The sequence below is a fragment of the Chanodichthys erythropterus genome, chromosome 6 (assembly GCF_024489055.1).
Source record: "Chanodichthys erythropterus isolate Z2021 chromosome 6, ASM2448905v1, whole genome shotgun sequence".
NCBI classification, from domain to species: domain Eukaryota; kingdom Metazoa; phylum Chordata; class Actinopteri; order Cypriniformes; family Xenocyprididae; genus Chanodichthys; species Chanodichthys erythropterus.
This window is the reverse complement of record NC_090226.1, coordinates 2,492,854-2,509,402: the sequence shown is the minus strand read 5'-3', so window position 1 is coordinate 2,509,402 and position 16,549 is coordinate 2,492,854. Positions and strand designations below refer to the sequence as shown.

At 35.3% G+C, this 16,549-nt stretch overlaps 1 protein-coding gene across 1 annotated transcript; it reads right to left on the bottom strand.

Moving 5' to 3' along the window:
- Nucleotides 1-11,800: 11,800 nt before the first annotated feature.
- LOC137020934 (uncharacterized) lies at nucleotides 11,801-13,545 on the bottom strand. Its single transcript, XM_067387065.1, has 2 exons — nucleotides 13,439-13,545; nucleotides 11,801-12,622 (listed from the first exon to the last, which is right to left on the bottom strand). The coding sequence occupies exons 1-2, from the start codon at nucleotides 13,488-13,490 to the stop codon at nucleotides 12,042-12,044; spliced, it is 633 nt and encodes a 210-aa protein (XP_067243166.1). The 5' UTR covers nucleotides 13,491-13,545; the 3' UTR covers nucleotides 11,801-12,041.
- Nucleotides 13,546-16,549: the final 3,004 nt, after the last annotated feature.

Here is a 16,549-nt window from a genome sequence, read left to right as displayed (position 1 = left end):
AAACATTGTAAATAGATATATGTCATACATATTATATAGTACTACCTATATGTTCCAAACTTGGTACTTTTGTTCTTCTCGAGTCAGACAACTTTCAAAGTGACAGTCATTTGGTATGTTCAACAGGAAGTAGGCCATTTTTAATCTAATGTGCCAGCTACGCAATGTTATCTCAGGGAACTCGGGTTACGCGAGTAACTGAATCTGTCAATATGTCCGAAGAGCAATCTGTCACGACACATCAAAGAGCCACAAAACGGTTTTTATTGTTTGAATTTCTTCATCATAAGTAACCTGCTCTGTCTTGTCTGTTGACATGTTGTCAGTGTCCTCTTTGCTATGCAATGTATTTTTCACTCTGTGTGGCGTGACCGCGCCATGGCTTGTCGGACAAAGCAACAGTAACTAAGGGGGGGGGGCGGGTCTTTGCAAAGGGTCAGTTGTTGTCTTGGTTTATTTGTGCATTTACTACTATGTCTGCCCCATTTATTGCTGGTTCAATTCTGCAGCTATTAAAGGGATAGTTCACCCAAAAATGAAAATTCTGTCATCATTTACTCACCCTCAAGTTGTTTTTTTTTGTTATGTTGAACACAAAGGAAGATATTTTGAAGAAAGTTTGTAACCAGGTTGCTTTGGGGTACCATTGACTTCCATAGTAGGAAAAAAAAATACTATGGAAGTCAATGGTGCCCCAGAACAGTTCAGTTTCTTGTATTCTTCAAAATATCTTCCTTTGTGTTCAAAAGAACAAAGAAATTTATACAGGTTTGGAATGACATGAGGGTGAGTAAATGATGACAGTATTTTCATTTTTGTGTGAACTATCCCTTTAAGAGATTGCATATTGCTTCTAATTAGCTTTAGAAAACCTGTGGGAACTGCTTTTATCACGGAATAATAACTTATCAAGAGCCATAGAACTTTTTACCTCTTTATATCTTTTGCCATAATGATGAATTAATGAATAATAATAAAAAAATAAAACAGCTCACTATCTTATGGAAATTCATGGAAAGAAATATACAGCTGCTTTTTTAGTATTCTTCAATTTATTTTTCTGTCTATTACATAAATGGGGAAAATATGATGTCCGAAGTCTCTAGAAAGTTCAATGAACACATTACAACAGTTATACACCGGGAATGACAGGGCAGAGAAATGCAATACACATACCTACATAACCAAATACAAACATTTGTTTTTAAACTGAGAATCCAGTTCCCAGGAATTTGACCTCCACCCCTCCCACACCAACAGATGCACCCGTATCAACTCCAAGTCCCATTTTCACACCAACTGGACCGGCTTTAGCTGATGCACTGTAAAGTTCAGCTCGAGCCATTGCTCCGACTCCAACCGGACTGGCTTCAGCACCAGCTGAGGCGCTGGGACCTTTGGTTTCAGTCTCAAATATACTGTATTCACTACGAGCTCCAGCATTGGGAATCCTCTTTCCTGGTTTGTCTTCAAAAGCTGATGCATATGCTCCAGCTCTAGCATACTGATGAGCGGATGCAAATTGAACACTTGGCTTTTTTTCATCTGCAAATTAAACATATGAGCTTTGATGTAATGCAGATAGATACAGACATTTACAGAAAAACAACTAGCTTTATATGAACTGATGATTTCACGCATTTCACAGCATTGTCAATGTGACACAACGGCTCTAATTGTTCAAAAGAACTCTTAAAAGAAAGTAAAGTGATCTTCTGAATCTTCATAATATGTTAGAAATAATATATTTTATATATGTTTTTATTTTAAATACATTTTTTATTTTAAATAAAAATATTTTTTATTTTATATATGACATAAATGACCTATGAATATTCAGACACATAATATTTATACATATACCACAGTTAGAAAATGAAACATTTTATAAGTAAATAATTTTTTTTTAGTAAATAAAGACTTAAAATGCACTTACCAGGTTCTTCTTCATGTCCAGGGTTGCTTAATTGTAGTTTTTCAGACATTTTTGAGAGTCAGATGTTGTCAGCAGGGCTTTGGTGGAGTGTCAAGGGTGGAGCTGTGTCTTGATCAGGACTGCTGCTCCGTCCTTATTTATAGTACAACACCAACTGAAAGTGAAAGTGCAATTGAGCTTTGCCCTTGATCTCTTTGAATTCACTATGGTCTTAATGTCATTTAAAACTTAAGACATTTGCACAGATGCAAGTGGTAATGGTACAATAAACATAAACAATATTTGTTATGTCCTGAGGGGTATTGCACAAAAGCAAGATAAGGGATTAAGCTGGGATTTTCCTAGCCTGACGTGGTCATACTCAATTCTAGTCAGAATATGAGTCTGATACTGCTCCATTGGGCTTTGATTATGGGGGCGTATTTCAACCGATCCAGGAAAGACCTCAATTGGATAGACCTACAACCAATCAGAGCTACAGAGTAAGTGACGTATGTTGAGCGACGCATAGTTGTCAACAGAACTCTTCTTAGCGACCATCGGGGCCAGCTGATAAATCAAACTTTCGCCGAATCCCGTAGGAAGGACGGCAAAGACATCTTTCCCATCAACAAATGCCTTGATCGCGGTCCTCTGTTCCTCTTTTAAAATTAATGTGCTGTCGATATCTTCTATAACGGACGTGATGGCGGAATCTACACATCTCAGTTCTTCAACAGCCATCATTGTTGTAAACTAATTGACCTTTTGCAAAGACTCGTCCCCCTTAGTTACTGTTGCTTGCGACAAGCCATGGCGCTGTCACGCCACACAGAGTGAAAAATACATCGCGGAGCAAAGAAGAAACTGACAACACATCGACAGACGAGACAGAGCAGGTTACTTATGATATTAAACAAAGTCCCAGCTTTCAAACTGTGTAGTTATTAAAAAAATTCAAACAATAAAAACTGTTTTGTGGCTCTTTAATGTGTCGTGACCATGTTCGTGACAGATTGCAGCTCTTACTACTAGTCCATTTATAGCATCAAATAAACATGAATGAACATGAGAATGAATGTTGTTTCAAACGCGGAAAGACGTCAATATGCACAATTTTTCAAGTTTAACTCCACCGATATTAATCTTCTAACTCCTGACTGCTTTGTTGGACAAAATGGCGGATGCGGCGTTCTGATTGGTTAGATCGCTTGTCAATCAAACTCCCCAAGCGCTCTTTGATGACGTGGGTGGTTACGTAACCGCAGATAGCCTGTCCATCATCGATTAAAGCCTGCCCTGGCAATTTGATTGGCTCGGCCTTCTGGGAGCCGAGCATAATTTAGGTGCGTTCACGCGGCCTCGTAATTCCTGTAGTTACAAGATTCTAGCTTGTAAAAAGCGTTCACGTCCTCGTAGAGCTCGTAATTACAGCTTGTAAGCTGGGAGTTTTTTGAAAGCTCCCAGATGTACCACGTGGCCGCTGTACCACCTGACCGCTGTAGATTGATTTATTAGGCGTTGATAGTAGTGCCATGGAAATGCATAATTCCCAGTCCAAGGACCAAATGGACGTGAACAGCTCCGAATATAACGTCACGTGTTGTCATTTCAAGATTCCGGTAAATACGAGGTGACGTGAATGCAGCTTTACTCCACAATGGATCAAGTCCAGACCGAACTTCCCGTCCAAAAAATGTTGTGGGCGGGGTTCGGGCTGGCACCCAGGCTAGGATTTTCCAGCTATCCTGGCTGAATTTAGCCCTGACTCAGTTGCATGAAAGCAGGCTAAATTAAGTTACTATATGAAGATTTATTCTGCAGAGCAGACTAACAACCAGGCTAAGATTAATCCTAGTGATTTACCTGTTAGTTCCGCTGTCAATCCTACTGGAAATGAATGTGTTTTAGTCACTCAGTGGTCTTCTGTAAATATGTTGCATCATTTTAATTATCCTGCATTAAAATACTATATACAGTATGCTGTCATCCATCTAAGTATGCCTACTGTTATTTTACTGCTATTATGAGATACTGCTGTTCATATTGCTGTCAGAGGTTTGATGAATTCATATATTATTGCAGTTTGTTTTGATTTAGCCTATCCTTTAATCCTTTCATTACCTAACACAAAATGCAATGCGTAATTTAAAACACAGTTAAAACACCTGGGAAAAATTAATATGGAAAATTCCTTCATATTGCTCTGCTCTATTTTTACGTAATTTTCTTAGAGTTTAGCACACAACTAACCAATAATGCATTGCTTAAAACTATAATTGCTCAAAATCTCTAGTTTTACTAGTTAATAAGAAAATACAAATAACTGATCATAAAGATATTTTTATTACTATTACTTTTAGCAACAAATCGACCCACCTTTAGCAACTGAAAATTAGTTGGCCACACTGATTATAAGTTTCACCTCTTCATATGTTTTCATTAGAAGCTGTTGCTCAGTTGGCGAGAAGTATGCCGCACGGGTTGTATCCATTTTCGCATCATTGATTATGTGATTGATCCTGTGGTCTGTTTAAGTATGCCATGAACGTGCACTTATCCTAAACCTGGTTTGATTGATGTACTAGCTGTATGTACTCATTCTGGCTCAACAAACGTGCAATGGACTAAGCCAGGGTGTGCTGATTAAACTAGGTCAAGCCGTTTTCTGTTATCCTGGCTTTTTTTTTATTATTTTAGATATTTAAAATGTTCTTCTTCCTATAAGGGTATGTTTAAATGACAATGATGGAAAAGTTTTTCCTTTGTGTTTTATTTGTGTACAGACGACAACTTTGTCAAAATGATCCCCGTTCACACAGATCCTCAAAAACAACTAAAACGCCGTATTCTGCTGCCAGGCCAGTAGTTGGCGATGTCACTTTGTCAAGAAACACTACGTGCCTATTGACTGAACACGTAATTCATGATTTATAATTTACACAGAGGCGATAACGGTATCATTTTCAAAAACTTGCAGTTTTAATCTTTTCAAAAGTTTGCATTTTCAGGCCCCCAAAATACCATTGTTGTGTACATTTCCATGTAAATTTCCACAACTTCTGATGCGTGTGCAAAATTTCATGAGTTTTTAAGCATGTTTGGGCCTTCAAAAATGTGATTAATTTCGTAGAAGAATAAGAATTGACTGAGCAATTACAATAGGTTCCTCGCACCACCTGTGCTCTGGCCCTAATGAATTAATTATGAAACAAATGCACAACATCTAAACAACAGCTCTTACACCCCCATTTTGAACCTTTATTTTTATTGCACGTGTGTGTTTAGAGAAGTGTGCTTAGGAATCTCACATGCTCTTCCTCGCTTGTAAGAGCTTACTTGTCCTCTACTTGAGGATTTCCTTCACAGAATGTGGAAGTGAAAAGGACTCATCCTCATATTGAAAGTAAAGTCTCTCTGTGTTTTTTGGGCTTTCACACTTGCCAGTAAACTACATATTAAATCAGTCCTGGCATTTTTCTGGTATGTGAAGTTGTAACTTTAGCAGTAAAGTACCAGTTGGATGCTGTGTGTGAGCATCCATCCTTAGTATGTGTAATTCTTTTTTGCGATTTATAGCATGATTTGTTTCTTTATGTTAAACTATGACAGTGAATCATGTGTACAAGTTCATATCTTTGCTCTGCAGATGCAGTTTACATGTTCTGTTCCAGTGAAGTCCTGAAAAAAACAGCCTTGAATGGAAAAGATGTTGCCTATATGTCTTATCTTATTGTGCTTGCAGGGGTTGTTTATTATTTGTAGAGCCATGTGTAGAGAACGTGTGCATTTTCAGACACTATGGAAGTGTGGAGAACTTCCCAGGTGAAAAAAGTACACTTTCATAATGTACTTGAAGTGCTATATTTTTGCACACTAATATATATACTAAAAATTCTTCTTTAGTGCTTCTTAAGATAATATTAAGAACATCTTGGTGTACTCAACTGTGTTATTTTGAGACACCATGAATATGAACTAAAATGTGCTTTTAACATACTAAAGCCTTTTATACATATACCTTTCAGCATTCATAGTGCCTTCCAAAACATGCAAGCTGCTCATATGCACTTATGCACCCCCATACCATCATAGATGCTGGCTTTTGAACTGAACGCTGATAACACGCTGGAAGGCGAAGGCCTCCTTCCTCTTTAGCCTTTAGACACGGCGTTCGTGATTTCCAAAAAGAATGTCAAATTTGGACTCGTCTGACTATAGAACACTTTTCTACGTGGAAACAGTCCATTTTAAATGAGCCTTTGCCCACAGGACAGACAGAGCTTTTAGACCATGTTCAAATATGGCTTCCTTTTTGCATGATAGAGCTTTAGTTGGCATCTGCAGATGGCACGGCGGATTGTGTTTACCGACAGAGGTTTAGTTGGCATCTGCAGATGGCACGGCGGATTGTGTTTACCTACAGTTGTTCCTGGGCTCATTTAGAAATGTCATTGACACAATCATGCAGAAGACCTCGGGAATCCAATAAAGGTCTTCGGCCTTGTCCCTTACGCACAGAGATTTCTCCAGTTTCTCTGAATCTTTTGATGATGTTATGCACTGTAGATGATAAGATTTGCAAAGCCTTTGAAATTTGACCTTGAGGAACATTGTTTTTAAAGTATTCCACAATCTTTTAACGCACTTTTTCACAGCAATGCCCATCTTTACTTCTGAGAGACTCTGCCTCTATAAGACATCCCTTTTATAGCTAATCATGCTACAGACCTGATATCAATTAACTTAATTAGTTGCTAGATATTCTCCCAGCTGAATCTTTTCAAAATTTCTTGCTTTTTCAGCCATTTGTTGCCCCCGTGCCAACTTTTTTGAGACCTGTAGCAGGCATCAAATTTGAAATGAGCTCATTTAGTGGATAAAATTATAAATAATGATGAAATAATGAATCAATAAAACATAATTTAAATAAACAGCTGCACCTAATGGAAATTCATGGAAATACAAATGCAGCTGTTTCTTATAGAAAGTTTTTTTTTTTGTTTTCAGTTTATTGCATAAATGGAAAAAATATGATGGCAAAAGTCCAAAATCTCTAGAAAGATATCCACTGGAAATGACAATATTAAAAATGGGTAAAGTTTATTTTTTTATTTTTCATTTTTTACCAAACAACCATATCCACTGGGAATGACATTACTGATGAGAAAATACACATACCTGCATAACCAAATATGCTTAAGTCTCAACAGTTGTAGAATTATAAAATAAAACATGTTACTGTATTGTTAAAGTATAAAAAGTCAGGTTTTTGTCTTAATGGTTTCACAAATAACAAATATTCAAAAGTTGATATGTATGACTACATGATTGCACATGACTCTTTTACTTCTGGACCCAGAACAGAATTTAAAAGGTAAGTAGTCTGTAGTGTCAGACAAGATACGATGGACACTTTACTATCCCACGAGGTCACGGGAGAGGATTTGTGAAAGGCAGTGAAGCAACGCAACTGAAAATCCTCATTTGGATCCTTTACTTTTAGTGCACATGTGTGTGTGTTTACAGAAGTGTGCTTGGGAATCTTCATCACTTGGAAGAACATACATTTTACATTGACATTTACAATTTGCAGAGGCTTTTATCAGGGAACAGACTTTCTCACTTCATCCTCATCTTGAGGATTTCCTGCACAGAATGTGGAAGTGAAACAGTTTCATGCTGATATTGAAAGCTCAGCATTTGTGTGTGTGTGTGTGTGTGTTCAGTCTCTGTGTTTTCAGGGAATCTCACACTTAGAGGTCTGACTGTCCTGACGTAAGAATAATGAATCTTTTGGGCCAAGTTCTGTTGGAGATGATGCAATGACTCTGTGCTGTTTACAGTAAGCGCTGCTTTTTCTTATTGATTTTCAATGTAAACATGAAAAACATTTCTACAGGATGAAAAGGAACATCAAACTAATATCAGGAGGCCAGTTGCATAAACATACACTCCTAAAAATGCATATTCCCAAATTTCTTTATTATTGTTTATGTAATTCATTTTTCAAGCTCATTGCTTCTACCTTCAGTTAAACTGCTAACAGTGATTGTAAATTAATTGCCTTAATTATTATATTATTAGCTAACTGCATTCTCTAAATTGTAATGTTGACATGCATTCTCTGAAAAGCTGCTTTGAAACGAAATGTATCGTGAAAAACGCTACAAATAAATGTAAATTGAATTGAAATTGAAAGGTTCCAAATGGTGGAAAATTTTAATAACCTAAAAATACTTTTTCCACTATAAAGAACCTTTTATGTAATGGAAAGATTCCATGGATGTTAAAGGTTCTTTGTGGAACTGTTGATCCCAATAAAGATCCTTTGTTTTTAAGAGTGTATATTAAGACTGTCTTAGTTTGACCAACTCTTATTTTTCACATCCAATCTGCACTGACTTTAAAAAGTTATTACCAGTCTTATTAAATTAGATGACTTTTAGACTAGTCTAAGCAGTTTATGCAGTCAGATCATTTTATCTCATTTGAGAACGGGACATTAATAACTAAATTGTATGTTATGGGAAACATGAAACCTTTATGTGATGAATGTCAGGAAGTTGTTTTAATGCCAATCTGGCAATTTTAGGGTGATTTACAGTTACTGAGGTAATTTACTGTTGGTCATGTGTTGGTAGGGGTGGACCACAAAAACAGGGCAAGAAAAACCTTTAAAGAAAAGAGGAAGACATTTTTGTTTCACTCTGTTCTGATTATTTGTCATGTTCTGAACTTATGGGAAATTATATGATATTTCACCTTTAGAAACTTTAGGTAACACTGAACCCTTTTCTGCAACAGCCTCAAGTTTAATAATTTAAAATATAATAATTAAATACAACAAGAAACGGTAATAAAAATGTAAGAATAAAATAAAAGACATTTAGTCATAATTAACATTTACAGATTATGGACATATTTAGAGAATGACCAAGTCCCACTTTCACACCAACTGGACCAGTGCTGTCAATCAATAAAAAAATAATAAAATAAAATAATTAATTGCAAATTTTCTGTAATTAATTGTGAATAAATATTAGATGAATATTAACAATGCTACTATATATTCAGTTGTATGGTTTTTAATATTTGATGATTGTGGTGAAACATCTACTATATAATCAATATGCTCATGTGTTGCTTTCAAATGTATTTTATCAGAAACAGCTAGAATTTGTCAGTGAAGAAGTATTGACTGCAAAATGATGTAGTTACAACATCTACCAGCAGGTTCATAACTTAAACTTGTTCATTGTAACTTTCTTTTAGTGCAGAATGTTGTTGAGGTGCTTTTGTCAAAGATCTGTATTTATTCATCACTTCAATGAATGATTCATCCCAGCAGGCCACTGAGGTCACAAGACAATGCAGTTTGGTTGAATATGTGATGAATTTGACATAGAGAAAGAACCGGAATGGGAACGAGACTTCAGAACTGTAGAGAAAAGGAAGATGATCGTTTTGGATGGTGGAAGTATTTTGCAAATTCAGTTGTATTTTATTAGAGTGTAAGTAATTCCCTCATGCCATGCTGTTTGTGATTCCAGCAGATACACCATATCAGGAAGAACAAATGAGAATCATTGTGGAAAATAGCTGTATTTGCAGAAGACGTCTGGAGACACACTATAGTTCTGTTCACATGGAGAGACAGGATTCCAGATATATCAATCGAGCAGCACATTGAGAGTGAAGGTGACGCCCTCCAGTGGCTGATTGAGAAATGCAGGAACAGATATCACGTCTTTGACAACACAGACAAGAAGAAAAGAGCTCAAGTCACAGATCTGCTCCAGAAGATCCATGAGATGGAAACAGTCTGTTCTCTCTCAAAACTGCTGAAGAAGAGATTGTCCACGAGACTCAAACAGCAAGAAACCACTAACCATGTGCTGAAATTACTATACCAGGAGATGAAAAGCAGGTTTAAGAGGATCAAAGGTAAACAAAACACTTAGGTATGGATTTCACTGGATGTATAGAGGCCAAAAGTGATCGTAGCATGCCAGATCCTCCAAACTGTAAGTTTCACTGTTAAAAAGTATCTTATACCCATAATATATAAACAATTATTAGGTCCAAGCACAATACACCCTCATTACAGCTCCACATTTTTAATATGATTTTATACTTTTTTTCTGCCATGCAAAAACAACTAAAAAATGACCTACATTCTAGTCTAATAGAGGACATATTGTCACGCTGCCACTGCTGCTCCCAAAGATCAGTTTATTAGAATTAAATTGAACAATGTTTCGACCCAAAAGGTCTTCAAATTTAATCTGGATTTTCATTAATTGAAGGCTACATTTTTTCTTCATTTTTATATAGCATAAAATCTTGAACCAATTTATTTCCTGAGATCTACACCATTTTTACCCCTCAAATTTTCATATTCATATTCACAGATGGAAATATGTAAAAGTGATACTGTGTTGAGGTGCGTTCATTTGGTTGTGGAACAAGCTTCATCCTTAGTTGTCTAAGATCCAGAGACATAAAAAGACATAAAACACAGTTTGTAGAATAAAACTCTCTCTATATATACTACATGTGTGCACATTTGCTTAAGGTAAACTTCTGAATCAAGATTCAGCTTTCCTTTCTATACCTCGAACCCTTCTGTATGAGATTTAGAGCAGAAGTCGAGGTAAGGAAAAGGGTTGTGGTCTAAAGTACCGTAGGATTATGTGACTTTCCAGTTCCCACTGGATTTTGTCATATAAGCTTAAAGGATTAGTTCACTTTCAAATAAAATTGTCTTGATAATTCCATCTTGGATGACACGGGGTGAGTAAATTATCAGGAAAATTTTATTTGAAAGTGAACTAATCCTTTAATAAAGCCTGAACCTCGTCGTCAGTCCATCGGTCGTATTTTGTAAACTCCACTGTTGATTCGAATAACAAACAATTGAACAGCATGCATCGCAACAGACTTTTAAAAATGGTGGTTGAAATAAAATGCTGCGTCAACTCAACCAAACAGCATGTTCAGCGCCCAAGTCCCACCCCTGAACGTTCCTGAACTTTGATAAAGAACTACCTCGTGAGCAAGGGCTTTCTGAGGGGGAAATATTTACCCAGAACTTCATTTAGACCCTGGTTCCTGTGGTTGATTTTAATAAGATGTATTCTGATAAAATAAATTTGCACACAACACATAAGAAGCAAATATAATTTGATTATATAGTACATGTTTCAATCCAAAATCATCAACATTCTTAAAGGCAGGCCTACTGTATATACAGTAGAGGCTATTAGCTGAAAGAACTCAGAGAGTGAGAGGAAATGGAAATCTTTCAGCTCCCCTGATGTTCAGACCCTGAAACAGGGTTTATTTGTGCATTTACAAGTACTAATGTCCACCCCATTTAGTGCTGGTTCAATTCTGCAGATATTAAGAGATTGCATATTGCTTCTCATTAGCATTATGAGACCTGTGAGAATGACTTTTATCACATAATAATAACTTATCAAGAGCTATAGAACTTTTTACCTCTTTATATCTTTTGCCATAATGATGAAATAATGAAAAAAAATAAAATAAATAAACAGCTGCATCTAACATACAAAGACAAATACAACTGTTTCTCAATTTTTTTTTTCAGTTTATTGCATAAATGAAAAAAATATGATGCCAAAATCTCTAGAAAGTTTTGTGAACACACAAGATATACACAGGGAGTGACAGTATAAAGAAAAGCAATACACATACCTGCATAACCAAATACAAACATTTATTCTTAAACAAAAGTTTCAACAGTTGTAGGATTATAACATAGAAATAAAACATTATATGTTTCCATATTGTTGAAGTATAATAATGCATATTTATAACTCAACAACAATACAGATACTGTATTAAAAATGGGTAAAGTTTATTTTTTTCCAGGTTTCACCCTACAATCATATCCACTGGGAATGACAGTACTGGAAAAGCAATACACATACCTGCATAAGCATAACCAGATATATTTATTTTCAAATCAAAACAAGTCTCAACAGTTGTAGATAAATATAAAATGAAACACATTACTATATTGTTAAAGTATAAAAAAAACTCAGGTGGTTTCACATATAATATTCAAAAGTAATTCATACCTGTAGGACTACATGTACTACCTGTAGTCTACTACACAAGACACTTTTACTTCTGAACCCAGAACAGATATACCAGTTTTTGGACCAATCGAGAATCCAGTTCCCAGGAATTTGGCCTCCACCCCTCCCAGACCAGCAGATGCACCCGTATCAAATCCAAGTCCCAGTTTCGCACCAACTGGACCGGCTTTAGCCGATGCGCTGACAATTTCAGCTCGAGCCATTGCTGCGACTCCAATCACACTGGCTTCAGCTCCAGCTGAGGCGTTGGGACCTTTAGCTTCAGCCTCGGATACACTGAATTCAGCACGAGCTCGTCCAACTCCTGCTTCTGCATAAGCTCCAATCTTGGGAATCCTCTTTCCTGGTTCATTTTCAAAAGCTGCCGAATATGTTCCACTTCGAGCATAGTTGCTTTCTGCATAGGCATTTCCTGGTCTGTCATATGTGTCAATCATATTAAGCGTGTCGATCACATCAACATTAACTGAGGCAAGTTGCACCCTGGGCTTTTTTGTACCACCCTTTTTGTTTTTCCATGTTATCTTGTGTCTTCCTGTCTTTTGCTTTTTCTCATGAGGTACGTCACATTCTTCATCTACAAATAAAACAGATTAGGTATAATGCAGTGCTAATAGATACAGACAATTAGAAAAAACATCAAGCTTTATATGAATTTTGGGGATTTATTTCATGCTATAACTAGTAGTAAAGAGGAAGTGATGATCAGTTCACTTGAACTCCCAGGTAAAAAAAAAAGTACATTTATAATGTACTTAAAGTGCTCTATTTTTTGTGTGCTAATTTTGTACTTAATATACTAAAAATTCTTCTTTAGTACTTCTTAAGATCATCTTAAGAACATCTAAGTGTATTCAACCGTGCTATTTTGAGACAGCATGAAATATGAACTAAAATATGCTTTTAATATACTATATTTAAAAAATTTATTTAGTTTGCCACTTGTATACACTATGGGTTCAAATGTACTATAAGTAGTATCTAAATAAATTTTATAAATGTATTTATCGTTTGAATTTGATAAATTTATCATTTGAATTTCATAATAAGACTTACATAATTTAAAAAAGCTGATTTATATCAAAAGTAATAATAAGTCTTGTCTGTCGGTGTGTTGTTCATGTGCTTTTTGCTCTGGATGCCAGGAAAAAAACCTTCAATATTCAAAATATTTTGTATGCGTTAAACAGAAAATATTAATAGCAGAAATTAGCACGTTATTTTTGTCATATGTTTTTATTTTAATATAAAATATATATATAAAATATGTGTGTGTTTGATAAAAACACATACTTCAGATTTTTTTCTAAATATGACTGACCTACTACATATAGAAATACCTCCTTTTTTTTCAATGTTACTAAATATAGACCAACTTTTATATTGCACTCACCATATTCTTCTTTATCTTCATGTCCATGGTAGCTCAATTGTTGGTCAGACATTTTTTGGGTGTCACAAGGTCTCACAAAATCTCAGCAGGGCTTTGGTGGAGCGTCGCGGGTGGAGTGTGTCTTGATCAGGACCGCTGCTCCTTATATAGATGACTACAACTGAAAGTGAAAGCATGAAGTCCTGTAATGTTGTTTTCTGTGAAGGCAGTTATAATAAGTTGTAAGAGTACTGTGAACACGTAATTTGAATTATTTGCTCTATGTCCTGTTATAACAGAAGCCCTACTGTAAAAAATATTCTGATTTTAAGAATTCTAACTATTCTAATTCCCTTACCGTTTACAGGTGAATGCTGTTAAAGTTCAAACCTTACATTTCATGTAATTGTACAGTAAAATACTGTTCCATACTTATCAAAATACCATGGCATGTACCAAAAAAAAACAACAAAAAAAAAACAAGTCATCTTATAATTTAATTGATTCGCAGAATTCTTTTGTTATCATTTATAGGGTTTATGTTACATCATGATCTTATGTTATGTTTACAGCATTATTTTAGTTCATCGGGGAACAGACTTTATCTCTTTGTCCTCAAAGAATGTGGAAGTGAAAAAGCCTCATGCTCATATTGAAAGCTCAGTATTTGCAATGTGTGTGTGTGTGTGTGTTTTCAGGGTCTTTCACACTTACCAGTAAACAAGGTCTGGATGTGCTGACGTAGAATAACGAATCTTTTGGCCAAGTTCTGTTATAGATGATGTGATGACTCTGCGCTGCTGTTTCTTATTGTTTTTCAATGCAAACATGAAAAACATTTTTACAGGATAAAAAAACATCAAACATAATATCAGGAAGCCAGCTGCATAAACATACACTCCTAAAAATAAAGGCTCCAAATAGTGGAACATTTTAGCAACCTAAAAATCCTTTTTTTCACTGTAAAGAACGTTTTATGTAATGGAAAGATTCCATGGATTTTAAAGGTTCTTTGTGGAACTGTTGATCCCAATAAAGATCCTTTATTTTTAAGAGTGTATATTAAGACTTAAAGTCTTAAAGAACTAGTTTGACCAACTTTTCAGATTTAAATTAGATCAATCTGTACTGACTATAAAAAGTTATTACCAGTCTTATTAAATTAAATGACTAATTTAGTCTAAGCAGTTTATGCAGTCAGATCATTTTATCTCATTTGAGAATGGGACATTAATAACTAAATTGTATGCTATGGGAAATATTAAAGATGTTTATGTGATGAATGTCAGGAAGTTGAGACAGGAACATGTTTTAATGCCAATCTGGCAATTTTAGGGTGAATTACAGAGTAACTGAGGTCATTTACTGTTGGTAATGGCAGACCACAAAAACTGAGTTTAAAAAGGGCAAGAAAAACTGTTTAAAGAAAAGCGAAAGACATTTTTGTTTCATTCTGTTCTGATTATTTGTCATGTTCTGAACTTATGGGAAACTAAAATTTTTAGATCTGCTGTCAAGAGAAATGGAGTGTTCTGGGGGATAGAAGCATTGTTGTGTGTAACTGATAAGAATGAAGACAGTTAGGAAATAAATGTCTATCAAGGTAGAAATATGATAAAAAAATATATATATAATAAAAAATGTGTGTTTTGCTTAAAACCGAATAGGAAATGTACTGACGCAAGTAAAAAAGGTGATAGACAAATAACCCAGCAATTGACACAGGCAGGTAATATGTGCATATGTAGCCGGTTTGGGCCCCATGTGTCAGTTTCACTCAGACTCGGCTACCCCCCCTGCGTTGTGTGTTGTGGGTGTGAAATAAAGACTGGAGTCGGTCTGCTGGTTCAGTAGATCTTTCTTTTCAAGAGGCAAAATCTGCATGAGTTGAAAAATGCAGTTAAATTAGTTGTATGTAGACAATTTTGTGTGAACAGCCTGCTCCTTGCTCTGTTCAGACATCCCGCGGACTGAAGCAAGAGCTCACAACATACAGAATCTTATTTACAATAAAGTACTATAAAGAAAATAATATACATAATCATTAATAATCACATCACATCATATATATATATATATATATATATATATATATATATATATATATATATATATATATATATATATATATATAATGTCTTATATAAAATACCTCACTTAATACCTCTTATATAAAATACCTTACTCAAGAAATGAGTACAATGCATCACACTCATATTCAGATTAAACTGAGTTGAAAAATGCAGTTAAATTAGTTGTATGTAGACGATTATGTGTGAACAGCTTGCTCCTGCCAAATATTTGAATAGAAAGAGATTAACAGTCACGCTTTGCAGGCCAATTTTCACACCAACATACATCACTCTGCATTTAATTGACAAAACCATTCACTTTTTGCAAATAAAACAAATTTAAAGAAAAGATAAACACACTCATGCATACTCACTTACTTCTTAAAATACATATAAATTAATTAGCGGTTACTTAACTTAAAACACATTTTTTAACCGGAGTGAACAAAATTAATACCTTGCTCTGATCAGACATCCCGTGGACTGAAGCAAGAGCGTGCCACGTGGTGATGACGTCACAATTGCGACAAACGCAAAACTCAAAGAAATACATTTTTTTCCCCTCTTTTTCCTTTTATCATACATATATCATTAGTTCCCAACTGAAAAAAGTAGGATTTTGTGTGAATTAAAATAAAACAAATTATAATACCTGTTACATTCACCCCCTTCTGAATTTACCAAAATCCCAAAGACAAACAATTTCCCTTATACACTTCACAGGGGTTTCCAAAATGTCTCTTCATCTTTTTCAGCCATAAATGCTACCTTCTTAAAAGGTTGAGAGAAATTCAAGGGTGATCAGGCCTTAAAAATCTCCCAGAATAAAATGATGCCTTTTACACCATAACAGGTTTCAACCCACAAATCTTTTGAATTAATTGATCTGTAAATCACATCAAATTAATTGCTTTATAGTTATAGGGATAAAACTCATGTGTATCAGAGGGTATGAACTTAAAAAAAGTGAGTTTGTAATTGATTTAGTTTTTAACTGTTTTTGTGCCATAGATTCAATAAGACGATTGACCTTCTTAACCACACTCCCAGCACGTGTAAC